This window comes from Phaethon aethereus (assembly GCF_964289735.1).
Source record: "Phaethon aethereus genome assembly, chromosome: 29".
Lineage (NCBI taxonomy): Eukaryota > Metazoa > Chordata > Aves > Phaethontiformes > Phaethontidae > Phaethon > Phaethon aethereus.
Window position 1 is genome coordinate 1,033,890 of NC_138605.1, and position 27,606 is coordinate 1,061,495.

General features: G+C 48.6%; 2 protein-coding genes across 2 annotated transcripts; both read left to right on the plus strand.

Moving 5' to 3' along the window:
- Window positions 1-5,049: 5,049 nt before the first annotated feature.
- On the plus strand, window positions 5,050-9,481 carry LOC309414533 (keratin, type II cytoskeletal cochleal-like; the record flags this gene model as incomplete). Its single annotated transcript, XM_082011875.1, has 9 exons — window positions 5,050-5,688; window positions 6,345-6,559; window positions 6,764-6,824; window positions 7,076-7,171; window positions 7,346-7,510; window positions 7,978-8,103; window positions 8,306-8,526; window positions 8,910-8,944; window positions 9,051-9,481. 9 exons carry the CDS (start codon window positions 5,050-5,052, stop codon window positions 9,410-9,412), a joined length of 1,920 nt encoding a protein of 639 aa, XP_081868001.1. The 3' UTR covers window positions 9,413-9,481.
- A 4,550-nt stretch (window positions 9,482-14,031) lies between these two features.
- On the plus strand, window positions 14,032-27,402 carry LOC309414491 (uncharacterized protein; the record flags this gene model as incomplete). The annotated part of the gene is made up of 19 exons (XM_082011832.1): window positions 14,032-14,643; window positions 15,424-15,638; window positions 15,831-15,891; window positions 16,058-16,153; window positions 16,288-16,452; window positions 16,587-16,712; window positions 16,942-17,162; window positions 17,461-17,495; window positions 17,602-17,921; window positions 18,445-18,545; window positions 23,356-24,013; window positions 24,927-25,141; window positions 25,334-25,394; window positions 25,561-25,656; window positions 25,831-25,995; window positions 26,130-26,255; window positions 26,485-26,705; window positions 26,989-27,023; window positions 27,131-27,402. The coding sequence occupies 19 exons, from the start codon at window positions 14,032-14,034 to the stop codon at window positions 27,400-27,402; spliced, it is 3,801 nt and encodes a 1,266-aa protein (XP_081867958.1).
- Between the last annotated feature and the right edge of the window lie 204 nt (window positions 27,403-27,606).

Genomic DNA, 27,606 nt, shown 5'->3' on the forward strand with positions numbered 1-27,606 from the left:
AGAACAGCTTGCTTCCCCAGCACTCCTCTCGAGACACTGCAAAGCTGCTGGTCATCAGAGTGCTGGGACTCATCTGGAAGCAGGACCTGCTTGTCTACTGGAAAGCCGCGAACACAGCCGGGATAAGGCCATAAAGCAGCGTGGTCCATGTGAGAGGCGTTCTACCAGCCATGGGTAGAGGGGACTGGTCCACGTCCTGCTCGGAGAACTGGCGTCCTGGGAAGCCTGCGGAAAGGCTCGACTTCGTTCAAGATCTTGTGCTGGATCCAGATGTGGTGCAATTTTAATCAGTGCTACTCATCAGGCAGGGCTTGAACTCCAAAACAAGAGTTTCCTAATGGTGACTAGTCCCAGCTGAAGACATTTCTTACCCCGCTGCAGTTTGTTTTTTTTCTAGGCAAGATACCGGCAGTTTCACCCATGTTCTTTAGAAGCTGTTGTAAAAGTTTAGTTTTGTTCAGGGTTCACTTTTTCACTGTGATCATGGGAACAATTGTGCTTGTTTGCTTAAGCCTTTCTCCTCTGGCATGTGCCATACCCTAATAAACACTAGAGGCAGTAAGCTTGTGTGGTTTTCCCTCTGACCAAAGAGTTTCGTGTTGCAACAAGACTCATCTTTTGCTGAGATCTGAAAGTGTTACCTGTCTTTCTCTTACCCTTTGAAGTTTGCCTTTAAAGGTACAAAAGCGAACAGGTAGCCCAGTCTTCCGTCCTGCTCAGCCCACTCTCTCAAAAAATTTGGGTGGTTTGTAGGTTTGGCAGGAGGGCGAAGGAGGTCTTGCAGGGGTAGAGGTGGTCGGGGTGGCAAAATTGCTGGATCAGGCTCAGTGTGATGGTCTGATGCGGCTGAGTCTGTGAAACTCACTGGGTTTTCTTGAATGACACCCGTGGGAACGAGCCCACTCCTTGCAGTGTGGCAGGAGAGAAAGAGGCAGCAGGGCTGAACCCAGATGCTCTTCTCCTCTGTGCTTCTGCTGGGTCTCCTGGGGTGACAGAGGCGGTTGGCCCCGTTACAGCAGAGCAGACTGTTGGACTCGGTTGATATTAGGAGACTGTTCCCTTCCACTGTCTCCTCCTAAGCCCTTTCCTTTCTCGAGGTGGCCAATTTGGGATATTCCCTAGCTAGTCCACCTCTGACCACTGCCTCCAGGCACACCACTGGCCTCCACCCATGCTTCCCTCTCCTCCAAGGTGGTCCCCATGCTGTGGTGCCCACAGCTGGTGCCGTCACGGCAAAGACATTGCACAGCCCTAAGTGTTTTTGGAGCATCGTATAAGGGACGGTGTGGAAGAGGGGATGTGATCATCACCCCTCCAGCTAACTCAGAACTGATTGCTCAGTATCTGTGATATTGGAGCCAGCCCTGCAGCTTTTACTGTTGTCTGGACTGGCCAGGGGTCCATGGGTTGCTTTTAAGGTGTCTCCAAAAGGTAACTGAGACCATGGGAAGAGCAAGATCTCAACCTCCTGTCAAGCCCTACCTCCCCACAAAAGTAGAATATTTTTGATGACCTGTAAATTTAGAGCAAAAAACTCCTGGTGTGGTTTGACCTCTGGCTCAGGAGACCTTGAGTCACATCCCTGGTCAACCACAGACTCGCTCTGCGATCTGGATGAGTAATTTCATTTATCCCATGCTCCATTCCCTGATGCTTGAGACATAAACGTACCAGCCGCTGCGGAATGTCACAACGCTGCCAGCAAAGGCATGTAACTACTTGGATCAGGAGATGGTTTGGGCAATGGTTAAACGTTCTAGTGAGTTGTAAAGGGACCTCAGATGGCGTTGAATGAAAAGCCATCTACTTCCCTCAGAGTCACCCCAGTCTAGCTGCCTCTGTGTAAACTTGCCTCCAGCAAATGACTCCTGACATCAGGGCAGCGTGATGAAGAGACAAAAGGCTTCTAGATGTGTACAAATGCTGTAGTTAAAACAAACAGACACCAAAAAGCCCTTCTCTTTTGTTCCTATGATTGCACCAGCAATTAGGGGAAAATTCTCCTGGGCTGGACAGAGATGTGACATAATTTCTGCCTTTTGTTGGAGCAGTGAAAACATTTTACGTGGCCTGAAATAAGTTTCGTTTAATTTCGTCATGTTTTCCCTGTTTGAAAAGTCTTTTCTAAAGCACAGTGAAAACACTTAGATGTCAAGTGCTTTACGGAAAGTGTGGGAATTATTTGTTTTGGTTTTTCCCTAGAAATTCTCCCTTTCTGTGGTTGAAGACTTTTCCTAAGTTCAGTGCACGTTGGCTCACAGTGTTGCTGCTAAAAACGAGCCTTTTCCTCCAAGTGTTCAAGGCTTGAGCAGCTTTTCCACTATTCCTGCCCATTTATTTTCATAGAATCATAGAATAGTTCGTGTTGGAAGGCGCTTTTAAAGGTCATTTTCCTTCATTAGGCTTTGGGTACAACGATGTTGTTTGAGATTCCTGCAGTCTCAAGCTGCCTATTGCATTTGAACCGGCTGATGATGTTGATACCCAAATCCCGGTTTGATTTCCTAAACTTGGCTGGAGACACGGCCATGACTCAACGAGCGCGTTATCTAAACACGGGTGCTCGGGACTCGAGCGTTGTGCTGACTTAACGCATCTCCTCCCAGCGCGGCTGGGAACATGAAAACTTTCTGATCACGTTGTCCCGCCCACGGAAAAAGAAAAAACCCAAAAAGCTTCCAGAAAAACGTAACCGCGTATTTGGTAACGCAGAGGGAGGCGAGGGAAAGCGTTAAAGGCATCTGCGTCTGTGCATGAGCGTGTACGTGATTACATCTATAGCAGTGACAAACCCACGGCACCCTCCTGAACCTTGCGGTGTGGCAGGCGGCAGCGGAATGTATTTGACTGATAAATCAGAAGCGAAGCGCGTTCCCAGCGCGGGTCCACAGAGGTGGTGCTGCCAGGTCTTGCCTCTCCTGCAGACAGGAAGGACTGTTGAGAGATGGCTCTTGCCTTCGCCCCCAGAGGGGATCAGATGTTTGTCAAGTCTTCTGGCTCATGGTTGCAGCGATGTTTGAGGTTGCGCTTCAAAACCTCCCAGGCTGGGCAGGCGTTTGTCCCAACTGTGGCATTTAGGAGACAAAGTCTTGCTGAAGACCAACAAGCCATACGGGACCTCCTCAACCCACATATTTATTGTCTACAAACCATGCTGTACAACCACCAAAACCCCTGTCCTCCCCATTCCTTTGTTCTCAAAGTGACTTCTTGTTATTATATTTTTTTTTATCCCTATCTATCCCCTGATCCACTTCCCTGTGTGCTCGTGAATCCATGCTGGTGCTGGGGAGGGAGGTGGAACGAGCAGGCTGTGCAGGGACGGTCGTGTTTTTCAGTGGAAATGCCAGTTTAGCTGCACGTTACGCCACGGTCCAGGTCCCTAGGCACTTTTGGAAATAGGTGTCTGGGTGGTATTTTTAGAGGTATTTAAACATCTGAAGATACCAAGAGTTGCTAGTGTGGATTTTCAAGAAGCACTTAATTGTCTGTGTCCTATGGGAACTTCTCAGAACCTTGCTAGGCAGCTACCAGCACAGTTAGATGCCTCAATGGTCGTAAAGATTTTTGAATGTCAAGATTTCTCAGGTGGCTTTAAAAAGTTGAAAACTAATAAAAAAAGGAATTTCTCAATAAAAAATTTTAAAATGAGACAGTAATTGTTATTTGATAAGCAGGTTTCTGCAACACAAAAGGATGGACGCATGATGGGTCCTAGTCTTATTATCGTGAGTTTAACTCGTAAGCTAATCCTTTGGCATCAAACCCAGAGCACTCTGATAAGCTTCTTCCTTTCTAAAATCTGGTGACTACTTTCAAATAAGCTTCAAAAGGATACCTACCCTTAAAAAGGACCCACCCGTGTCCCTGAAGGAGGGCTCAACACAGCTTAGAAGTGTCTATGTCTGCCAAAAACATTTGCGTATAGATACTGAAGTAAGCCAGGCAGCTGAAAAACATGCATGTCCTCAAGTGAAAGTGGCTGTGCCCTCTGTCCTCCTCATTTCTCTGTGTGTCTACAAAGAGTTGAGCTCTCCGGCATCCTCTGCTCAGCATTTAAACAGTTGCATTTAAATAGCTACAGGATTTATTATGTGGGCAGCATGATTTCGCATGCCTCCTTCTCCCTCAGAGAGGGTGTGTCTGTCTGTCCACACTTCCCACCATAGCAGCTGGGTTCCTGATGTCTTCTCTGGCTCTTCTCATGGTCTTGCAGCCTTCAGAAAATCCTGAAGGGATTTCCCATCTGTGACGTTCGTGGCATTTCTCCACCGGTGCTGAGGCTGTCGTGGCGCAAAGGCTGCAGAACTCACTTTCAGTACGACTTTGGTCCAACAATAAGTGAGTTTCCAGTGCCAACCATTGCTCCGGTATCTCGTTTCTGGTAAGGTTTTATTTATCAAAAAGATGCAGAGCCTCATCAAGATGCAATTTGCTGAGCCCTGGCTCTAGATTGAGAAACTACTTCTCAAAGCCAAAGGCAATTTTCCATGTAAAAAGAAGACTAAGGGTGTAACATAGGTGTGTTTTGGGAATTGTGAAAGCCATGCTACAACTTGGCATGAGCTGCAGCGCTTGGCTGCCATGGGGCTTTGGAGTGAAAGATCAAGATAAAGATAAACATAAGCAGGGAAACAACCACAATGGAGGAAAGGTGGAAAAAAAAAGAGCAGTATATCCTAGGGAGACTGTTACTATACCACAAAAGCATAAGACTTCTTAGTCATTGAGTGCTACCATTCGGTAGCCACAGTTGTATCTTTTCTAATTTTCTCCTGCATTATAGGGTGTGTTTCTGGGTAGGGTCAATGTTTGGCAAATTGAAGATGAAAATCTGTAAACCACGCCACGCTGATGAAGACAGTAACTGTCTCCTCCTTCACGCCCATGCAAACCCAGCCCACCTCCAGAAACAGATAAAAGAGAGCATCTGCTGCCCTCGAGTCAGAGGGACTGACTGCCCTTCTCTTTGCACTCGTCTCCTCGCAGCACAACTCCATTGCTCTGTCTTATTTTCTCCATTTTTGACTCTGCTTGGAAGAAACAGCCATGTCTCGGCAGTCTGTCTGCAGAAGCTTTGGAGGCGGGAGTAGAAGGGGCTACAGCTCTTGCTCTGCCATCGGTGGTGGCTTTGGAGGAGGTGGCGGAAGAAGCAGGAGCAGCTACAGCTCATTCTCTATGTCCAGGGGATTTGGAGGTGGTGGACGTTGTGGAGGGTTTAGCAGCAAGAGTCTGCATAACATAGGTGGCAGTGGCAGGATTTCCATGGGTGGATGTTATGGCGGTGGAGGATATGGAGGCAGAATGGGTGGCTTTGGTGGAGGCTATGGAGGAGGAATGGGTGGCTTTGGTGGAGGAATGGGTGGAGGTGGAATGGGTGGCTTTGGTGGAATGGGTGGTGGTGGAGGAATGGGTGGCTTTGGTGGAGGAATGGGTGGTTATGGTGGAGGAATGGGTGGTGGAGGAATGGGTGGTGGAGGAATGGGCGGCTTTGGTGGACCAGGCTTTGGCATGCCAGGCTTTGGTGGCCCCTGTAGAGGTGGCCCTGGAATCCAGCCAGTGCAGGTTGACTCAACCCTCCTACAGCCAGTCCATGTTGAGATTGATCCTCAGATACAGCAAGTCAAAAACCAGGAGAAGGAGCAGATCAAGACTCTTAACAATCAATTTGCCTCTTTCATTGATAAGGTGAGAGGGTGGGATCATGTCGAATTAAGGGTCAAAATTGGGAAGAACTTTCAAGTTCTGCAGAAATATTGTCCTTTTTGAGCTGAATATCAGCAGGCTGAGAAGCTTGAGCAGAGTCTTTTTATTAAGTACTGCTAGGGAAGAGATGAGAATCTCTCTTCCATATGAGATCAAAGCTCTGTCTTCAGGGCTTTAATCTAGCCTGTTACACCAGGCTCAACTAATAGGTTTTTCTTGGAAACAAGCTCAACGCCTCCAAACATTTTCAGGTTTCAGGCACAAATTTTCCCTTCTGTACCATCCTCTTTCCAAATACCCTCCCATCTAAGTATTCACTAATATAATTTTTTTCTCTTTGTTTTGAAATATCCAGGCTTTTAAATCTAGACTAGTAATCTAAGATTTTTATACTACCTGCAACAGGAATGTACTTGGAGCTGAGGCTACATTTCAAAGCTTCTTTGACTTGAATAAGATTTAGAAATTTCCTCCTTTTTCCAACCTTGCACTTTAGGCAACAAGAGAAAATAAAAAAAAAAAGTTACCCGTTTCACTCACTGACATGCAAAGGAGAATTTTCTAAGTGATGGAAGGGTGCCTTGGTTGCTGCTGTGGTTCCACATGTGATAGTGGATACTCCATGTGTTGGCTTTCAGGTCCGCTTCCTGGAGCAACAGAACAAGGTCCTCTCCACCAAGTGGGAGCTCCTCCAACAGCAAGGGCCTTCGGGGCCAAGGAAGAACCTCGACGTCATCTTTGAAAATTATATCCAGAACCTGAGGAGGCAGCTGGACTCAATCTTGGCACAGAGGGGACAGCTGGAGTCGGAACTGCAGAACATGCAGCAATACGTCGAGGATTACAAAACCAAGTAAGTGTGGTAGCAGCCTAACCCAGAAAGCAACTCAAGCAGCTTGGTAGTAGTTTTTCTGCACACACATGTTTTTCTATGGCAATTATGGACGTAGATTTTCAGTCTAAATAGTTTATTCTGTGTTTTTTTCTTTTAGTTTGTTTAGCGTGGCCTTAGGCAGGAAAATTCAGGAAACTCAGCTTGTATTTTTACTCTCCATAGGTATGAGGAAGAGATCAACAGGCGCACTACTGCTGAGAATGAGTTTGTGGTGCTTAAGAAGGTGAGTCACACGCACTACAAAATGATCGCTGGAATATCAGGCTTTATCTGTGCTTCGAGGGGATGCCCTCTGGAATGGGAATTTGGAGAGGCTGTAGGATCTGTGGGCTGATAGTTAAGTCCTTTGTTTTTAATTTGCATAATTGAACAGCACCATTGCAGCTGTTACTCTCAGCACAGACTGTAATTTCCCTGGTCCTGAAAGACTTCCAAGGGGAAATGAAAGTATTCTCTGTGCGATCTTTCCTTTAGGATGTAGACTGTGCCTACATGACTAAAGTAGAGTTGGAAGCCAAGGTGGGAGCTCTGACTGATGAAATCAACTTCCTGAGGTGCATCTACGAGGAGGTAAGAGCTCTCTCTTCCCCTGGGCAGCCTGGAGTTGCAGTGAGGTGTGTGGTGGCCAAAGACACTGAGGCTGCACTGGGCGCCCATGTGGATTTGGTCTGGAGAGGCTGCCGGGGCTTGCTGCTCTTTTCTCCCATCCTCAGATGGGCAGGCTAAATCATGTCTTGGTTGTAGGAACTGGCTCAGATGCAGACAATCAGCCGGGACCTGTCTGTGGTGGTGTCTATGGACAACAACCGGCACCTGGATCTGGACAGCATCATTGAGGAGGTCAGGCGTCAGTACGAGCAGATTGCTCAGAGCAGCAGAGCTGAAGCTGAGGCTTGGTACCAGAGCCAGGTGAGCTGGGAAGCAGTGATGGAACCCTGGGTGATGGCTAGAGTTTGCAGATAATTTCTGACAAAGTGAGATACCTCTTTAAGCTAACAGTGCTGGAGCTCATGCAAGGAAGTCCCAAGAGGAATTGTGTTGCTTTTGAGTGATCTGACTCATTGTGTTGAAGGTGTCCAGAATCTCACTTTGGTGCATGGTACAAGCCTCTGAATAAAATGTACTGTAACTCGAAAATGCCAGCCCAAAGAGGCTTCTTAGAAGCCAAGGGATGCTTATTAGCATGACTAAGACCAATTTCAAAGTTCAAAACCAATAATATTTGAGTCTCAGAATCATCTTTTACATTGACCTGGGCATCAGTGACCAACATGATAGGTGTTTGTAGCAGCACATGAGCTATGAGACTGTTGACAAACCTTGTCTAAGCATCAGGAATGTTTCACTGAAGGTTTGCTTTGTCTTGGTGCCATCAGTACGAACAGCTGCAGAGCACTGCTGGGAGGCATGGCGACAGCCTCCGCAACACCAAGATAGAGATCCAAGAGTTGACCAGGAACATCCAGAGGCTGCGGGCCGAGATTGAGAACGTGAAGAAACAGGTAGGGGTTGCCTGGTGTCTCATGGGATGCTGGTGTCAGGTTGGATCACAAAGGACCATGTGTGGGGCAGAAATGGTTTCTTCAGCCACCCCTTGTTTACTTATGTAGATGTTTCTTTTTTTTTCCTTGACTTCTTCACTTGGGGTTTGAGGGCTGGTCCTAAATGTCAAAACGACATCTGAGAAATTGCCCTCTTCCTCAGAATCAGCAGCTGCAGGCAGCTATTGCTGAGGCTGAGGAGCGGGGTGAGATGGCCCTCAAGGATGCCAGGTTAAAACTGGAAGAGCTGGAATGTGCTCTGCAGAAGGACAAGGAGGAGCTGGCTCGCTTGCTGAAGGAGTACCAGGAGCTCTTGAATATCAAGATTGCCCTGGACGTTGAGATTGCCATGTACAGGAAGCTGCTGGAGGGGGAGGAGAACAGGTAAACCCTTGGTCTCTGATTTGAGAGGGATGTTGAGATCTGGGCTGGACCCTCTGGGTTTTGAAATTAACAGTTTAATCTCAAACCAGCACCTTTGCTTAGAATTGGTAGATATGGCTATTGCCACACTGAGTGACATTTTGGGTGGTCAGGACTGATAGTTGGCATACTCCGTTCACTACAGGTGGTATAACTATCATTTAATTGCTATTATGTGCAAATTTTTTAATGAACCTGAAGTCTGAAGAACCTTGACCTCCTTAAATATTTCAGTGATACCAAAGTTCCTAATAAGGATGAAACAGGAAGATGGTTTGATAATGCAAATGCAGTTCTCAGTCTCTTTTGTTGGGTGATTAAAATTTACCAACTTCCCTTTGCAGGCTGTGCAATGACGGCATGTCCAACGTCAACGTCTGTAAGTATCTGCATTCGTTTCCCTACGCGGTAATAGCAGGCCACGTCTTTTTGGAGATCGAGCCTGCCGGGGGACAACGTGTGCGTAACCTGTGCTTCTCTTCCAGCTGTGGTAGGCAGGACCACCATCTCTGGCGGCAGAGGAGGCATGGGCGGAGGCTTCGGAGGCGGCAGCGGCATGGGCGGAGGCTTCGGAGGCGGCAGCGGCATGGGAGGAGGCTTCGGAGGCGGCAGCGGCATGGGCGGAGGAATGGGAGGAGGCGTATGTGGAGTCGGAGGAGGCGTTGGAGGGGGAAGCATGGGCGGCAGCTGTGGAATGGGAGGAGGAATGTACGGCGGTGGCTTCTCTTCTGGAAGTGGAAGGATGTGCGTCGCTGGAGGTGGCAACTTCAGCTCCGGTGGGGGATCGTCCTCCGTACGGAGGTGTGTCACGACCACCTCCGTCAAATCTTCCGGAGTGAGATTCTGAGCCCCGAAGCCAGATCGAAAAAGGAAAGAAGCGTCTCCTATCTTCTCCCGGCAGCAGCCCAGCCTCCTTAAATCCAGCTCCGGTGTCCTGCAAAGAAACAAACTGTGTCCCTGGTGGCCCACCACGTACCGGCTGATCTCCCTGGCTCTGTCCCGTCAAGGGAGTCCCGTGGCAGTGCCACCTCCCATCAGCAGCCCTGGCGAGCTGCTCGTCAGCCCCAAGCCCAGTGATGAAATAACCGTCTGAGCAAAGGAAAGTCTCCCCGGTGGGCACCAGCACGGAGAGCTGATTTACAGGAGGGAAACGCTCTGCCTTTCTCGCTGGGTTGTACATTTCTGGCTGCCTCATGGCAAATGTGTATAAAACTCCTCTTTCCTCCTCTGTCCTCATGTCCCTGCCTCGATGGCCACATCCCTGGGGTGCTTCTGTGTGCAGTACATCCTGCAGCTTCCATTCACTCGCCTTTGGGGTCAGGGTAGGTGTGGGGCAAGCGGGACTTGTCCCTTGGCAGAGCTGGGAGGGAGCATCTTCTCAGCTGGTGGCCAGAGGGATTAACGGCCCCGGGGTGGAGCACCTGGGCAGCTTTGCTCACCTGGTAGCCCCAGGCGTGCTGTAAGCTGGAGCTCTCTCTGGAGCTGTGCCTTCCAGTTCCACGTGTCCTTGCTCTCCGTGACACCCCGTAACACCTCAGGCATGCGTGGACTTCTTCTGAGGAGAACAAAGCTTGCTCTTCGGTGCCAGGCCCCTGGTGACATGGAACGAGATGTACTGTCCCCACCTCCCTTCCTCTTCTGTTTGTGGTATGTCCTACTTCCTCGGCATGTTGCCATTCTCAATAAATTGCAGAGAACATTCATGGTGTCTTTGTGTCATTGCTTTGGAAGCCATGTCTAGGCCAGGTGGTTTTTGCTACTGGGGAAGCAACTTAGTGGGCAGGTGTGGGTTATTCTTCTGTTCAATGTGTTGTGACTGTGCTTTGAGGGAAATGAATGGGTGTGTGGAGAGAGCCAGGCAAGTGTCCAAGCATGGGTGATGCCTCTTGGCTCTTACCAGTCACTGCAGTGCCTGAAAGCACAAGCCCGTACCCAGAACGATGGGGTTATGAATACGACAGTCAAGCAACGTGCAGCAACTCAGCTGCGGCCCGAGCACTGTCCTAGAACTCAAGGCTCAGTCATTGTACCAACCAACGCAATGCAGCACGCTCTCATGACGTTCCCTCTGATTACCTCCCTGTGGAGCAGACTTTGATATATGTTAAGGCAATAAGATGGCAGTGGCACTGTGGGCAGAGGTGGGAGGGCAGGTTTACAGCTGCCTTTAAGAATGGATATGGATGTTGGCCAAACACCTACCCTCTGGTGTACAAGTAGGCTGTGGCCAGGCAGGCTGCATAGCTCGGCACCCTCCGAGCACCAGGAATGCTTGAGAATCACTAACTCATCCGCCCCTTCATTGACCACCAGTGGGAACACAAAGGGCTGGGAAGGAATGACGCATCCCAAAACCGTGGGCTCAGGTACCCATCAGCTCCCACAAAAAGTCGGACAAGACCCCTCAGTGTCTTGTCTTTCCATTGAGAGCAAGTGGGAGAGATTTGGTCTAGAGGAGGGGGTATGGGAGAAGAATGTTGCTGTGTTTGATCTGTGCTTCAGTTCCTCCACCACAAGAACAGATCAAAGAGACAGAAACCGCTTTCAGTAGTGGTTCAGGAGTCCCACAACAACCTGTTGTGAGCTGCCGGTGTCCCCACAGCAGGTCAGGATGCTGCGGACTTAGGATGAGGTCCAGTCAAGGCAATGGGGATGGTTACAGGGCTCTTGGAAGAAGACCTTGTACGCACTTTGAAGCCCAGCAGAAGCGTGCTAGAGATGGGGAACGTAGCTGCGTTTGGCCAAAACAGAAGACGATGAGAAGGCAATGCCTCTGAGAAGCTGGGGCTGTGCCAAGAGCACTTTGGCGTTTGGCTTGGGGCAAGAGTCACCTCTTTTTGTTCTTAGTTTTGAGACTAAGCTTCTTCTCGGCTTTAAAATCTGAAACATGGCGTTGTAGGCATTGTTGTGAGGAATCATTGCAACATCCTCCTCTATGCTCCCTCTTGATTTTTGCGCCAGAATCTCTTTGCTGTGTGAGATCCAAAGGTGCAGCCTGGCTTGGTCTCCATCTCCGTTTTCTGCAGAGTTTACATTTTGCCTGTGTTGATGATTTTGCTGTGCACCTTGCGTAAGAGATCTGAAGGAACGGCTGGAGCCGAGGCTTGGTATTGATTCTGACCTGGAAGAGGCTGAAGTAACTCCAGGTTTGGTATAATCTTCACATCGTGTCTGAAGACGTCAGAGTGACTCAATCTGGGCGTCTTATCTGTATGTGCTGAATGTGGTCAGCATCCAGGCATTTGGCTGACTTAGCAGATCTTCTCCCTCGTTGTGGAGCTGCCATGTGGGATGTTACAACCAAGTCATGCCGCCTGCCGAGAAAGGCAGCTAGCATGCGTTTGGCAACCTGGAGGGAGGCCATGGGAAGAGACAACCTGTTTTCTCTCACCACATTTTAGCTACCCTGCACCTCGCTGGGACTGCTCGTCATGAGCAAGTGCACTGGGCTGTAGAGTGACCCGGAGCACTTCACTCTCCGCTTTGGAGATAGGAACCGAGAAATGAGACCCTCTTCGTTCCATCTGCTTTTGAAAGGGAAGGGGTCCCCTCCCTGCTGGAGGGATGGCTGCCCCTTCTCCAGCTGCAGCCTGTTGCACAGGGCAGGCCACGCACGTCTGGAGAACCCTTGGCCAACCGTGACTTGAGTCCCTCAAGAGTAGGACAACCCTTGGCCAACTCTTACTTGAGTCCCTCGAGGGGAATGTTCTCCACTCCCCTATGCCCCGTTCTGTGAAGAGACCGTGGCGTCAAGCAGCCTCCGACCCAGGGCCAGTCAACGACATTTATGTGTCTGACTCCTCTGGTGGCTTTTGAAAGTGATTCTCTGGGCTGGTTTTTCAAAGGCTTTGAAGTGTCTGTGGCTGAAGGCTGATACCTAGGGATACTTTCAAACAACATTTAGTTGCACAAGTCTCTAGGAGATTCTGAAAATTCCTTATGAATGTATATGTTCATATTTAGAACTTTTGAATAACCTTAAGTTTTTGTTCATTATTGTTTTAAATCTTTTGAAGGGCTGTAACGTATATTTTCTCTGTTACATTTTGATTACTTTTGCTGGCTATTATCTGCAGAAAATGTGAAAAGTAATTTTATATTTCACTCATTAGCTGAAACATATATTTGATTGATAACATCCAGACAGAAAATAACTTTAAATAGTATTTACAGACCTCAGTTTCCTTTTAACCGGTACCTATAATCTAGCTTCTTCAGAACACTGCACATCAGTACCATGTATTTTCTATCATAATCTGGGACCTTATGATTAATTATTTAAAATTCCATTTACATGCAATCAAAAAATAGTCTTCTTTATTTCAGAGACATCCTACAGAACACATTTTTCTTCCCCAAGAGAATATCTGCAGTTAAGAGCATATACCATGCCTTAGAAGTTGTAATAGCTCAAGTTCTCAACATGGTTTTCCACCTCAGTTGTCTCATCTTTGGAAAGAAACAGGTAAACAAGAGGTCAGCAACATTCATCTGAGCAGTAGGAACCTCACACCACCTTGAATTGTTCATCTGTCATTCCGCTTCTACAGTGCTTGTCCGTCTGTCCCCAATCTTCGTCACCAAAGCAGCTGCCCGACGTGTCCCTTCGTTCCTCCACAGGTCGTCAGTCCCCGTTACCCTTGGAAGAGCACAGAGGAGGAGCATGATGATTCCAGTTGTCTTGTTCGCTCATCTCCAGCATCATCCAAGGTCCCAGTTAGTTGTCACAGATTTGGGGAGATACCGTTGGAGGGAATTTAATCCACAGGGAGAAGACACGCCCATTCAAAGTGACACCACGTGCACTCCGAAGAGATGCAATTCCTTCCTAGCAGGAGAATATGCTGAGTCTGAGTTCAAAGTTTGGTGTCATGAGTTCTCATTCAAGATTGGGAAACTTCTAAAATGCCAAAGGCAATTTTACATATAAAAAGGGGATTTAGGGTGTGTTTAAGGAATTGTGAAAGCTATATTATAGCTGAGATTTCATCAAAACTTCTCCTACAGTGGAGCTACAATTGGAAAGATCTATATCTGGAATTATTGGGAACCATTAATGAAGACTGGAAATCCAATGAGGGGCTGCAGAAAAGTGTATTATTGTGAAAGTTGATTTCCAAGGTGTCATAAAGATACAGGAGTCCACTTAGTCATTAAGACCTGTTTCAATGTTCTTGTTCTTTATTCACTTCTATATTGCAGGGTGTGTTTGTAGGCAGGCCCAAATATGGTAAAGCTCAACTGAGAATCTGTCAACAACACCATGCTGATGAAAATAATAAATTGATTTCCACCTTCACACCCATGCCGTCCCAGCCCACCTCCAGAAGCGGATAAAAGGGAGTGCCTGAAGCTGTGGAGTTAGAGAAGACTGCGGAGACTTCTCTCTGCGTTCATCCCTCAGCAGCACACCTCCGTTGGTCTTTCTGCTCTTCTTGATTTTGACTCTGCTTGGAAGAAACAGCCATGTCTCGGCAGTCTGTCTGCAGAAGCTTTGGAGGCGGCAGTAGAAGGGGCTACAGCTCTTGCTCTGCCATCGGTGGTGGCTTTGGAGGAGGCGGCGGCAGAAGCAGGATCAGTTACAGTTCATACTCCTCATCCAGGGGAGGTGGAGGAGGTGGACATTGTGGAGGGTTTAGCAGCAGAAGCCTCCATAACATGGGTGGCAGCAGAAGAATTACCGTGGGTGGATGCTATGGTGGTGGAGGATACGGAGGCAGAATGGGTGGCTTTGGTGGAGGCTATGGAGGAGGAATGGGTGGCTTTGGTGGAGGAATGGGTGGCTATGGAGGAGGAATGGGTGGCTTTGGTGGAGGAATGGGTGGCTTTGGTGGAGGAATGGGTGGTGGAGGAATGGGTGGTGGAGGAATGGGTGGCTTTGGTGGAGGAATGGGTGGTGGAGGAATGGGTGGCTTTGGTGGCCCTGGTTTTCCTGGAGGCATCCAACCGGTGCAAGTTGACCAGACCCTCCTGCGGCCTGTCCATGTTGAGATTGACCCTCAAATCCAGCAAGTCAAAAACCAAGAGAAGGAGCAGATTAAGACCCTTAACAATCAGTTTGCCTGCTTCATTGATAAGGTGAGAATTTAGGACCGAGTTTGTTTGGAGGTGGGCATTTTAGAAAACTTTCCTGTGAAGTGGAATGGAATTTTTTTTTACAAGCAAGTACTTGTTAAAGTTTGCAAGACTGATGCCTTAGTAGCAAGTTATTATTAAGGTCTTATTAAGCAATACTGAACAAGGTTTAGAATATACAAGGAATAGACAAGGTTTTCATACTAGTGGAAGATTAATGAGAACATCTGTAGGACATTCTGTAGATTCTCTTGCCTAGTCTTCAGCCTAATTTCTAGTGATGCAGGGTAAAGTCATCATCATATTTAGTTTTTCTAAGAGTTCTTACTACTGTGCTTTTCTTTTTGATGAAAATTGCTTTTCAAGGAACTGATTCTATAAACTTAGGAGTATTAAATACCTTTCCAATAATCTTAGATTATTTTAATTCCAAATAGAAAGCAAAGAAATACAGAATCCCTTATAAAAGAACTCATGTGCAGTTAGATAAAAAAATACTTGTTTTCTTAATTTCAGCACTGCAAAGATGATAGAAAGGACCAAAATGGATACTACGGATATAGGGGATGCTGTTTTATATTGGCAACATCTTTAAAGTGAGAAGTTTAGAAAGACTCGAAAAGTAATAATACTTGTCACGCACTTTAGGAGCTTGGATGTTTCAATGAGCTGTAGCTGGGGATATGGGAAATGGTTCCCTTGGCCTCTCTGATAAGAAGGAGGTTTGAGTAGTGTGATGTCTCCCGGGCTGAATATCTCACACAACCCTTGGTGGGCTTTCAGGTCCGCTTCCTGGAGCAACAGAACAAGGTCCTCTCCACCAAGTGGGAGCTCCTCCAACAGCAAGGGCCTTCGGGGCCAAGGAAGAACCTCGACGTCATCTTTGAAAATTACATCCAGAACCTGAGAAGGCAGCTGGACTCAATCTTGGCACAGAGGGGACAGCTGGAGTCGGAACTGCAGAACATGCGACAATACGTGGAGGAGTACAAAACCAAGTAAGTGCAGTGACAGACTGAGGAAGAAGTGAGCACCCAGGCAGGAGAGCTAGGCTGGCTTGGAGATTTCCACGCTGTCTTCCCTTTGCTCTGGAGCTCTGTAGAAATGGGATCAATGTTGCCATGGAGGGAAGGGAGTTCCACTGGTTGACTGAGTCCAAGAGACTCATCTTGTCTTGTCCCCTTCAACAGGTACGAAGAAGAAATCAACAGACGCACCGCTGCTGAGAATGAGTTTGTGGTGCTCAAGAAGGTGAGCCACAGAGGCACCAGGAGAAAGGGGGTGTTGTGGGACAGGCTGCAAAGACATTGGAAGGAGGCAGCACCAAGACGGGCAGCTTCCAACAGGGTGCATTGACTGCCAACAGTCTTCTGGCATGGGATGAAGCTGTTGTCTATCTGTGCGATCTTTCCTTTAGGATGTGGACTGTGCCTACATGACTAAAGTAGAGTTGGAAGCCAAGGTGGGAGCTCTGACTGATGAAATCAACTTCCTGAGATATATCTTTGAGGAGGTAAGAGCTCTCTCTTCCCCTGGGCAGCCTGGAGTTGCAGTGAGGTGTGTGGTGGCAAAAGACACTGAGGTTGGACGGGGTGCCCATGTGGATTTAGGCTTGAGAGTCACTTGGACTGCCTGTCTTGGTTGTAGGAACTGTGTCAGATGCAGGCAATTAGCCGGGACCTGTCTGTGGTGGTGTCTATGGACAACAACCGGCACCTGGATCTGGACAGCATCATTGAGGAGGTCAGGCGTCAGTACGAGCAGATTGCTCAGAGCAGCAGAGCTGAAGCTGAGGCTTGGTACCAGAGCCGGGTGAGTTGGGAAGCAGTGATGGAACCTGGGACAGTCCCTGCTGCTGGCTGCCGCCCTTGCCACAGAGCAAAGGAGCTGCCGGAGGTCTGGGTAGGTTGTGTCACTGATGGGTTGCTTTGTCTCCACGCTGTCAGTATGAAGAGCTGCAGAACACTGCTGGGAGGCATGGCGACAGCCTCCGCAACACCAAGATAGAGATCCAAGAGTTGACCAGGAATGTCCAGAGGCTGCGGGCTGAGATTGAGAACGTGAAGAAGCAGGTAGGGATTGCCCAGCACCTCGTTGCATGATGGCATCAGGCTGGGTCATGACTGAGCTGGGTGGTGGGCTAAGGACAGCGTGAAGGAAACATAGTCATTGAAATTCAGGTCCTTTGGAGGAGACTGATGGTTCCTGCCGATTGTCCATCCAGTTTGTGCCCTCAGGGCTTCTCCAGTGGAGGGTGTGCAGAAGGGAACTGAGAAACTGCTTTTCTGTTTTCTTTCGCAGAATCATCAGCTGCAGTCAGCTATTGCTGAGGCCGAGGAACGGGGTGAGATGGCCCTCAAGGATGCCAGGAGGAAACTGGAAGAGCTGGAATGTGCCCTGAGCAAAGACAAGGAAGAGCTGGCTCTCTTGTTGAAGGAGTACCAGGAGCTGCTGAACATCAAAATTGCGCTGGACGTTGAGATTGCCATGTACAGGAAGCTGCTGGAGGGAGAGGAGAACAGGTACCTCTATTTCTTTCTATCTAGTTTTTCTAAATTCTTGACAGATTATACTATAAATTTGTAAAAGCTTTGCATGCAGTCTAAAGATAAATTTCGTATCACTTGTAATTCTTAGCCTTTGGTATGGTTGTCATAGATCTTATATAGAATGTTAAGATCAGGGTTGCTTATTTCTTTTAAAGAATAATTGGGAAATTAAGAAAGAATATGGAATACCTACCTTGTAAAAAAAGTGAAATTCTCAGCTGAAGAAATGTGGACTTCCTGTAGGATTAACTAGTCCCGTTTTCCCTCATAGGCTGTGCAATGACGGCATGTCCAACGTCAACGTCTGTAAGTATCTGCATTCGTTTCCCTACGCGGTAATAGCAGGCCACGTCTTTTTGGAGATCGAGCCTGCCGGGGGACAACGTGTGCGTAACCTGTGCTTCTCTTCCAGCTGTGGTAGGCAGGACCACCATCTCTGGTGGCAGAGGAGGCATGGGCGGAGGCTTCGGAGGCGGCAGCGGCATGGGAGGAGGCTTCGGAGGCGGCAGCGGCATGGGCGGAGGAATGGGAGGAGGCGTATGTGGAGTCGGAGGAGGCGTTGGAGGGGGAAGCATGGGCGGCAGCTGTGGAATGGGAGGAGGAATGTACGGCGGTGGCTTCTCTTCTGGAAGTGGAAGGATGTGCGTCGCTGGAGGTGGCAACTTCAGCTCCGGTGGGGGATCGTCCTCCGTACGGAGGTGTGTCACGACCACCTCCGTCAAATCTTCCGGAGTGAGATTCTGAGCCCCGAAGCCAGATCGAAAAAGGAAAGAAGCGTCTCCTATCTTCTCCCGGCAGCAGCCCAGCCTCCTTAAATCCAGCTCCGGTGTCCTGCAAAGAAACAAACTGTGTCCCTGGTGGCCCACCACGTACCGGCTGATCTCCCTGGCTCTGTCCCGTCAAGGGAGTCCCGTGGCAGTGCCACCTCCCATCAGCAGCCCTGGCGAGCTGCTCGTCAGCCCCAAGCCCAGTGATGAAATAACCGTCTGAGCAAAGGAAAGTCTCCCCGGTGGGCACCAGCACGGAGAGCTGATTTACAGGAGGGAAACGCTCTGCCTTTCTCGCTGGGTTGTACATTTCTGGCTGCCTCATGGCAAATGTGTATAAAACTCCTCTTTCCTCCTCTGTCCTCATGTCCCTGCCTCGATGGCCACATCCCTGGGGTGCTTCTGTGTGCAGTACATCCTGCAGCTTCCATTCACTCGCCTTTGGGGTCAGGGTAGGTGTGGGGCAAGCGGGACTTGTCCCTTGGCAGAGCTGGGAGGGAGCATCTTCTCAGCTGGTGGCCAGAGGGATTAACGGCCCCGGGGTGGAGCACCTGGGCAGCTTTGCTCACCTGGTAGCCCCAGGCGTGCTGTAAGCTGGAGCTCTCTCTGGAGCTGTGCCTTCCAGTTCCACGTGTCCTTGCTCTCCGTGACACCCCGTAACACCTCAGGCATGCGTGGACTTCTTCTGAGGAGAACAAAGCTTGCTCTTCGGTGCCAGGCCCCTGGTGACATGGAACGAGATGTACTGTCCCCACCTCCCTTCCTCTTCTGTTTGTGGTATGTCCTACTTCCTCGGCATGTTGCCATTCTCAATAAATTGCAGAGAACATTCATGGTGTCTTTGTGTCATTGCTTTGGAAGCCATGTCTAGGCCAGGTGGTTTTTGCTACTGGGGAAGCAACTTAGTGGGCAGGTGTGGGTTATTCTCCTGTTCAATGTGTTGTGACTGTGCTTTGAGGGAAATGAATGGGTGTGTGGAGAGAGCCAGGCAAGTGTCCAAGCATGGGTGATGCCTCTTGGCTCTTACCAGTCACTGCAGTGCCTGAAAGCACAAGCCCGTATGTGGTGTGTTGACCTTGGCTGGACTCCAGGTGCCACCAAACTGCTCTATCACCCCTCTCCTCAGCAGAACAGGAGGGGGAGAAAATACGATGGAAAAAACCTCATGGGTCATGATAAAGGCAGTTTACTAAAGCAAAAGGAAAGGCTGCGTGTAGAAGAAAAGGAAGACAAAAGATTTATTTTATACTTCCCATCAGCATGTGATGTCAAGGCACTTCCCGGGAAGCAAGGCTTCAGTATGAGTAGTGGTTGCACTGGAAGACAAATGTCATAAATAACAAATGCTCCCCCTTCCTCCTCCTTTCTCTTAGTTTTTATTGCTGAGCAGACATCATAAGATATGGAATATCCCTTTGGTCAGTGTGGTCAGATGTCCTGGCTACGTCCCCTCCCAAGACCTCGCCCACCCCCAGCTTAATGGTGAGGGGGGGAAATTTTGGTGAGACAGCCTTGATGCTGTGCGAGCAATGCCCAGCAGTAGCCAAAACAGTGGTGGGTTATCAATCAACACCATTCTAGCTACCAGTACAAAGCACAGCGCTATGAGGGCTGCTATGGGGAAAACTAACCCCATCTCAGCCCGACGCAATACACCATACGTAGAACGGTGGGGTTCTGGATGCTCAGCTCGCACAATGTGCAGTAAATGTGAGAAGCAGGAGGACTGGGAACACAAATTTGAGGAATTCAGGAGACTATTAAATTTTTGGGCAGGTCCTGAAGTAGCCCCATCCTTAGAATTATATATAGTAATTTCAACAGCAGATGTCTTCACTTGTTATGTCTTGAAATCTCTAGCACAGAGGCGTCCAGCACATTCCGAATCAATGTGGAGGCTACAGGCTACCCTATGCCAACATTTGGGGCTCAGCCTTTATGCAAACGAAGGTACTCAATACCCTGTTACTCAGGTCACGTCTTACCAGAGTGGTCTGGTAACAGACAAATTGCAGCTGCTCTAGGAAAGAGGTTTTATTAATCTCTCTCTTGGATTTCAGATTTCTAGAGCAGGAAGAAGCCGTGTGCAGGGTATGATGAAATCACAAACAGAAAGTTATGGGATTCGTGCAGCAACGTTGCCAGTGCACAGTGGCGAAACCAGTAGAGACCCAAACACATTGATTGACAATGGGAATCGGCAGTGGCAAGGAGGGAGCAGACATCAGATCAGTCTGCTGTTGTCTGTTCATCTGAGTTTCCTGCCTTGGAGTGGACCTCCCTATGTGGTAGGAGAAGGTGGCAATGGTAGGAGTCTTGTGGGGAGTGGTGGGAGGGCAGGTTTACAGCTGCCTTTAAGAATGAATATGGATGTTGGCCAAACACCTACCCTCTGGTGTACAAGTAGGCTGTGGCCAGGCAGGCTGCATAGCTCGGCACCCTCCGAGCACCAGGAATGCTTGAGAACCACTAACTCATCCGCCCCTTCATTGACCACCAGTGGGAACACAAAGGGCTGGGAAGGAATGACGCATCCCAAAACCGTGGGCTCAGGTACCCATCAGCTCCCACAAAAAGTCGGACAAGACCCCTCAGTGTCTTGTCTTTCCATTGAGAGCAAGTGGGAGAGATTTGGTCTAGAGGAGGGGGTATGGGAGAAGAATGTTGCTGTGTTTGATCTGTGCTTCAGTTCCTCCACCACAAGAACAGATCAAAGAGACAGAAACCGCTTTCAGTAGTGGTTCAGGAGTCCCACAACAACCTGTTGTGAGCTGCCGGTGTCCCCACAGCAGGTCAGGATGCTGCGGACTTAGGATGAGGTCCAGTCAAGGCAATGGGGATGGTTACAGGGCTCTTGGAAGAAGACCTTGTACGCACTTTGAAGCCCAGCAGAAGCGTGCTAGAGATGGGGAACGTGGCTGCGTTTGGCCGAAACAGAAGACGATGAGAAGGCAATGCCTCTGAGAAGCTGGGGCTGTGCCAAGAGCACTTTGGCGTTTGGCTTGGGGCAAGAGTCACCTCTTTTTGTTCTTAGTTTTGAGACTAAGCTTCTTCTCGGCTTTAAAATCTGAAACATGGCGTTGTAGGCATTGTTGTGAGGAATCATTGCAACATCCTCCTCTATGCTCCCGCTTGATTTTTGCGCCAGAATCTCTTTGCTGTGTGAGATCCAAAGGTGCAGCCTGGCTTGGTCTCCATCTCCGTTTTCTGCAGAGTTTACATTTTGCCTGTGTTGATGATTTTGCTGTGCACAGCTCCTTGCGTAAGAGATCTGAAGGAACGGCTGGAGCCGAGGCTGTCTATCAAGTTTTACCTGGAAGAGGCTGAAGTAACTCCAGGTTTGGTATAATCTTCACATCGTGTCTGAAGACGTCAGAGTGACTCAATCTGGGCGTCTTATCTGTATGTGCTGAATGTGGTCAGCATCCAGGCATTTGGCTGACTTAGCAGATCTTCTCCCTCGTTGTGGAGCTGCCATGTGGGATGTTACAACCAAGTCATGCCGCCTGCCGAGAAAGGCAGCTAGCATGCGTTTGGCAACCTGGAGGGAGGCCATGGGAAGAGACAACCTGTTTTCTCTCACCACATTTTAGCTACCCTGCACCTCGCTGGGACTGCTCGTCATGAGCAAGTGCACTGGGCTGTAGAGTGACCCGGAGCACTTCACTCTCCGCTTTGGAGATAGGAACCGAGAAATGAGACCCTCTTCGTTCCATCTGCTTTTGAAAGGGAAGGGGTCCCCTCCCTGCTGGAGGGATGGCTGCCCCTTCTCCAGCTGCAGCCTGTTGCACAGGGCAGGTCACGCACGTCTGGAGAACCCTTGGCCAACCGTGACTTGAGTCCCTCAAGAGTAGGACAACCCTTGGCCAACTCTTACTTGAGTCCCTCGAGGGGAATGTTCTCTACTCCCCTATGCCCCGTTCTGTGAAGAGACCGTGGCGTCAAGCAGCCTCCGACCCAGGGCCAGTCAACGACATTTATGTGTCTGACTCCTCTAGTGGCTTTTGAAAGTGATTCTCTGGGCTGGTTTTTCAAAGGCTTTGAAGTGTCTGTGGCTGAAGGCTGATACCTAGGGATACTTTCAAACAACATTTAGTTGCACAAGTCTCTAGGAGATTCTGCTGAAATGCTTAGAAAGCTTTAAAATATATCTCCCTTGACATTTATTGATGATTTTCAGGAACTAAGTACTAGGAAAAAATTGGAGTTTTTTTCTTAAATTTCATACATGTAACTAAAATGTGTATTTGATTAATGAGAGTCGGAAAATATCTGCAAGATGTCTTTCAGGTGAACTTCCTACTTCATAGCCAGAGAGCTTCTGCATGAAATTAAACATTGTTGTTTTGTAGTTTGAAGCAGCAGCTGTAGTCTTAAAAACACATTTTTCTAAACTGAATTTGTTCAGCACCTCTTCTTTCCCCACCCCAAATTTATTTGGGGCAAAGATGTCATACCTCATAAAGCACACTTCTTATACAGCAATACTTTAACTGCTATTACTTAAGGAAGAATCAGGGCTTCTTCTACCTTTTAGTTGCCCCTTATTTAAAAATTATCAAGTATGATGAACTCAGCTTGATCATTTGCCTACCAACTTAAGTAAAAAAAAATTATTTTAACAAGTCATTGATATCCCTTCCTGCATTTCACGGCTATTTGTCTGTCTTCAATCATCATTACCGCATCTAGTGCCCGAAGCGTCCTTTCAGTCCTCTGCAGGTTCAGCAATACCTGTGGCCATCTAAAAGCACAAGGAAGGAGCTTGGATGTTCTTGTTCTCTTGTTCATTCCACTCTGGTGCTCAGAGTCTTGGTACCTGGCTATCTCAGACTCTGGGAGATGGATTTTGCAGGAATGTGCCCTAGAAGAAGGCACTCCCGTCCCGACTGGTGCTCTTAGGAAAGGAACTAAGCACCTCCTTTCCAGATAAAAAATAAATGCTGACCGTTGTTAAATGTTAATGTGTGGTATTTTTGCACTACACTGGGAAACTGCCTCTTGGAAAGCCATCAGCAATTTTCCACTTAAGAAGGAGATTTGGGGTGTGTTTGGGGAAATTGTGAAAGTCTCATTCTAGTTGGTTTTCACCAAAATGCTTGCCTGACATTGAGTGTCAGTGCAAAAGATCTAGATAAACTGCAAAATCATTAAGAACAGATAGAAAGGTGGGAGGAGGGAAGAACATGACTACATCACTGTAAAACATATTTTTCCAGATGCCATAAAGATATGAGAGTCCACTTACTCATTGAGACCTGTTTCAATGCTCTTGCTCTTTTATTCTCTTCTGCATTGCAAGGCGTATTTCTGGGTGGAGTCAACAATTTGGCAAAAATCTGTTAACCGCACCAAGCTGATGAAGACAGTAAATTTGTTTCCTCTTCACGCCCTTGTAGACCCAGCCCACCTCCAGAAACAGATAAAAAGGAATGCCTGAAGCTGTGGAGCCAGAGAAGACTGCAGACTTCTCTCTGCATTCATCCCTCAGCAGCACAGCTCCGTTGGTCTTTCTGCTCTCCTCAACTCTGCGTGGAAGAAACAGCCATGTCTCGGCAGTCAATCTGTAGAAGCTTTGGAAGCGGAAGCAAAAGGGGATACAGCTCTTGTTCCGCCATCGGTGGTGGCTTTGGAGGAAGTGCGGGCAGAAGCAGGATCAGCTATAGCTCGTTCTCCACATCCAGGGGAATTGGAGGCAGTGGACGTTGTGGAGGTTTTAGCAGCAGGAGCCTCCATAACCTGGGTGGCAACGGAAGAATTTCCATGGGTGGCTCTTATGGCGGTGGATATGGATGTAGAATTGGTGGCTTTGGTGGAGGCTATGGAGGAGGATTTGGCAGCATTGGAGGAGGTGTCATTGGTGGAGGAATAGGCAGCTTTGGTGGTCCTGTGAGATGTGGTCCTGGGTTCCCTGGAGGCATCCAACCGGTGCAGGTTGACCCAACCCTCCTGCGGCCTGTCCATGTTGATATTGATCCTCAAATCCAACAAGTGAAGTGCCAGGAGAAGGAACAGATCAAGACTCTTAACAATCAGTTTGCCTCTTTCATTGACAAGGTGAGAGGCTGGAACTGTATTTGTTTGGGTATGGGGAGTCTGAGGAATTTTCCTGTGCTGTGGAGAGGGAAATATTGGAGAGGGAAATATTGGAGAGGGAAATATTGTCCTTCTCAGCTTAGTGTTGGCAGGTCTGGAAGGCTGGTAGTGTTTTCATTTCGTCCTCCTAAGGAAATGTAAAAATTTTACATCTGCAGAGAAACCAAAAGACTTTCTCTAGGCTTGATTGATCCAAATTCTTCCTTAGCTTTTCTCTCTAGTGTTCTCTGTGCAGTCAGGCCAAAGTGACCATGATATACTCAGTTATTCTAAGCTGTCCTTGAAGTCTGTCCTTTTTTCAAGGTTAGTTTCTTCTTGAGGAACTTAGAATGTAGGAATGAGATTTCATTAAGTCCTGTTTGTTCCATATTTCATTTCAAGTACAGATGAGTATTCTTTAGACTGTCTGCACTGGGAGAACCTTGGTTATAAATGCGCTTCATAGTTTTTAAAATATGTGTCATAAGTATATTTTACTTTTTGTATCTGGCAAGATGAATGTTCTCCAATGTTGAAACATATGGGATTTCATTCACTGGAAGGTAAAAAAAGATCTGATGTTTCCACAAATTAACGTGGGTCAAAATTTGCAATTGGAAATGACAATAATCTGTAAATCTGGAATGTAATCCTTCCAACAGATAACAAAAAAAGAGCTGAAATGTAGGAGGAAAAAAGAGGAGGAAGTCAATGGTAATTGAAAAAAGAGGAAAAAGAAGGGAGGAATCTTCCTCTTGGAAAACTGGCTTTCAGCTAGCCAGGGTCCTGCTGGGGATGTGGGGAATGACCCTTGGCCTCTCTGATAAGCAGGAGGTTTGAGTAGTGTGATGTCTCCCGGGCTGAATATCTCACACAACCCTTGGTGGACTTTCAGGTCCGCTTCCTGGAGCAACAGAACAAGGTCCTCTCCACCAAGTGGGAGCTCCTCCAACAGCAAGGGCCTTCGGGGCCAAGGAAGAACCTCGACGTCATCTTTGAAAATTACATCCAGAACCTGAGGAGGAGGCTAGAGTCTCTCCTGGGACAGAGGGGACAGCTGGAGTTGGAATTGCAGAACATGCGACAATACGTGGAGGAGTACAAAACCAAGTAAGTGCAGTGACAGACTGAGGAAGAAGTGAGCACCCAGGCAGGAGAGCTAGGCTGGCTTGGAGATTTCCACGCTGTCTTCCCTTTGCTCTGGAGCTCTGTAGAAATGGGACCAAGGCTGCCATGGAGGGAAGGGAGTTCCACTGGTTGACTGAGTCCAAGAGACTCATCTTGTCTTGTCCCCTTCAACAGGTACGAAGAAGAAATCAACAGACGCACCGCTGCTGAGAATGAGTTTGTGGTGCTCAAGAAGGTGAGCCACAGAGGCACCAGGAGAAAGGGGATGTTGTGGGACAGGCTGCAAAGACATTGGAAGGAGGCAGCACCAAGACGGGCAGCTTCCAACAGGGTGCATTGACTGCCAACAGTCTTCTGGCATGGGATGAAGCTGTTGTCTATCTGTGCGATCTTTCCTTTAGGATGTGGACTGTGCCTACATGACTAAAGTAGAGTTGGAAGCCAAGGTGGGAGCTCTGACTGATGAAATCAACTTCCTGAGGTGCATCTACGAGGAGGTAAGAGCTCTCTCTTCCCCTGGGCAGCCTGGAGTTGCAGTGAGGTGTGTGGTGGCCAAAGACACTGAGGCTTCACTGGGCACCTGTGTGGATTTGGTCTGGAGAGGCTGCCGGGGCTTGCTGCTCTTTTCTCCCATCCTCAGATGGTCAGGCTAACTCATGTCTTGGTTGTAGGAACTGGCTCAGATGCAGACAATCAGCCGGGACCTGTCTGTGGTGGTGTCTATGGACAACAACCGGCACCTGGATCTGGACAGCATCATTGAGGAGGTCAGGCGTCAGTACGAGCAGATTGCTCAGAACAGCAGAGCTGAAGCTGAGGCTTGGTACCAGAGCCGGGTGAGTTGGGAAGCAGTGATGGAACCTGGGACAGTCCCTGCTGCTGGCTGCCGCCCTTGCCACAGAGCAAAGGAGCTGCTGGAGGTCTGGGTAGGTTGTGTCACTGATGGGTTGCTTTGTCTCCACGCTGTCAGTATGAAGAGCTGCAGAACACTGCTGGGAGGCATGGCGACAGCCTCCGCAACACCAAGATAGAGATCCAAGAGTTGACCAGGAATGTCCAGAGGCTGCGGGCTGAGATTGAGAACGTGAAGAAGCAGGTAGGGATTGCCCAGCACCTCGTTGCATGATGGCATCAGGCTGGGTCATGACTGAGCTGGGTGGTGGGCTAAGGACAGCGTGAAGGAAACGTAGTCATTGAAATTCAGGTCCTTTGGAGGAGACTGATGGTTCCTGCCGATTGTCCATCCAGTTTGTGCCTTCAGGGCTTCTCCAGTGGAGGGTGTGCAGAAGGGAACTGAGAAACGGCTTTTCTGTTTTCTTTCGCAGAATCATCAGCTGCAGTCAGCTATTGCTGAGGCCGAGGAACGGGGTGAGATGGCCCTCAAGGATGCCAGGAGGAAACTGGAAGAGCTGGAATGTGCCCTGAGCAAAGACAAGGAGGAGCTGGCTCGCTTGTTGAAGGAGTACCAGGAGCTGCTGAACATCAAAATTGCGCTGGACGTTGAGATTGCCATGTACAGGAAGCTGCTGGAGGGAGAGGAGAACCGGTGAGACCTGGCGCCAGGTTGGCCTGTCCTATCTCATTGGGATAGACTGAGTTTTAATCATCTCTCAGAACTCATTTAAAGTTGGAGTCTGATTTACCTGCTTTTTTTCCCCCAAGTTTTTAGAGCTAGAAATAGAAAAAAGGTCCCCACAGGGAATATTTCTGAATGGTTTTGATTGTTGTTAGATGAAACAGGAAATAAAAGGAGTACTTGGGAAATTGCTCAGAGCTTAATTGTTTTCTATTACATTAGATTTACAACTTGTGTTCCTTTCCCTGCACAGGCTCTGTGGAGATAACCCGTCCAACGTCAATGTCTGTAAGTATCTGTCCACCGTCTTCTCTGCAGAGTGGCTTTTACCCTGGGTTTTGTGAGGATTCTCAGGCTGTCAATGGATGCACAGTAAGCCTGTCCTTCTCTTGCAGCTGTGGTAGGCAGAACCACCATTGCTGGAGGCAGAGCTGGTGGCTTTGGAGTCAGCAATGGCATGGGAGGAGGAGTATGTGCAGTTGGAGGAGGAAGCATCATTGGAGGCAGTTGTGGCGTGGGAGGAGGAATACTCAGTGGTGGCTTCTCTTCTGGAAGTGGAAGAATGTGCAGCTCTGCAGGTGGTAACTTCATCTCAGGGGGTGGATCCTCCTCTGTGCGGAGATGTGTCACAACCACGACGGTCAAATCTTCAGGTGTAAAATACTGAGCCCTGACCTCAGTCCCTCCAAGGAAAGAAGCATCTTCCATCTCCAGCCAGCAGCATAACCCCTTTCATCCAGAACCAGTATCCACCAAAGAAGTGAACTGTTTCCCATATCACTCACAACTTCCTCAAATCATCCTGCCCAAGGGATTTGCAGCGAAACACCATCCTGTTGGCAGAGGCTGGCTCCTCTCTGAGCTCCACCAG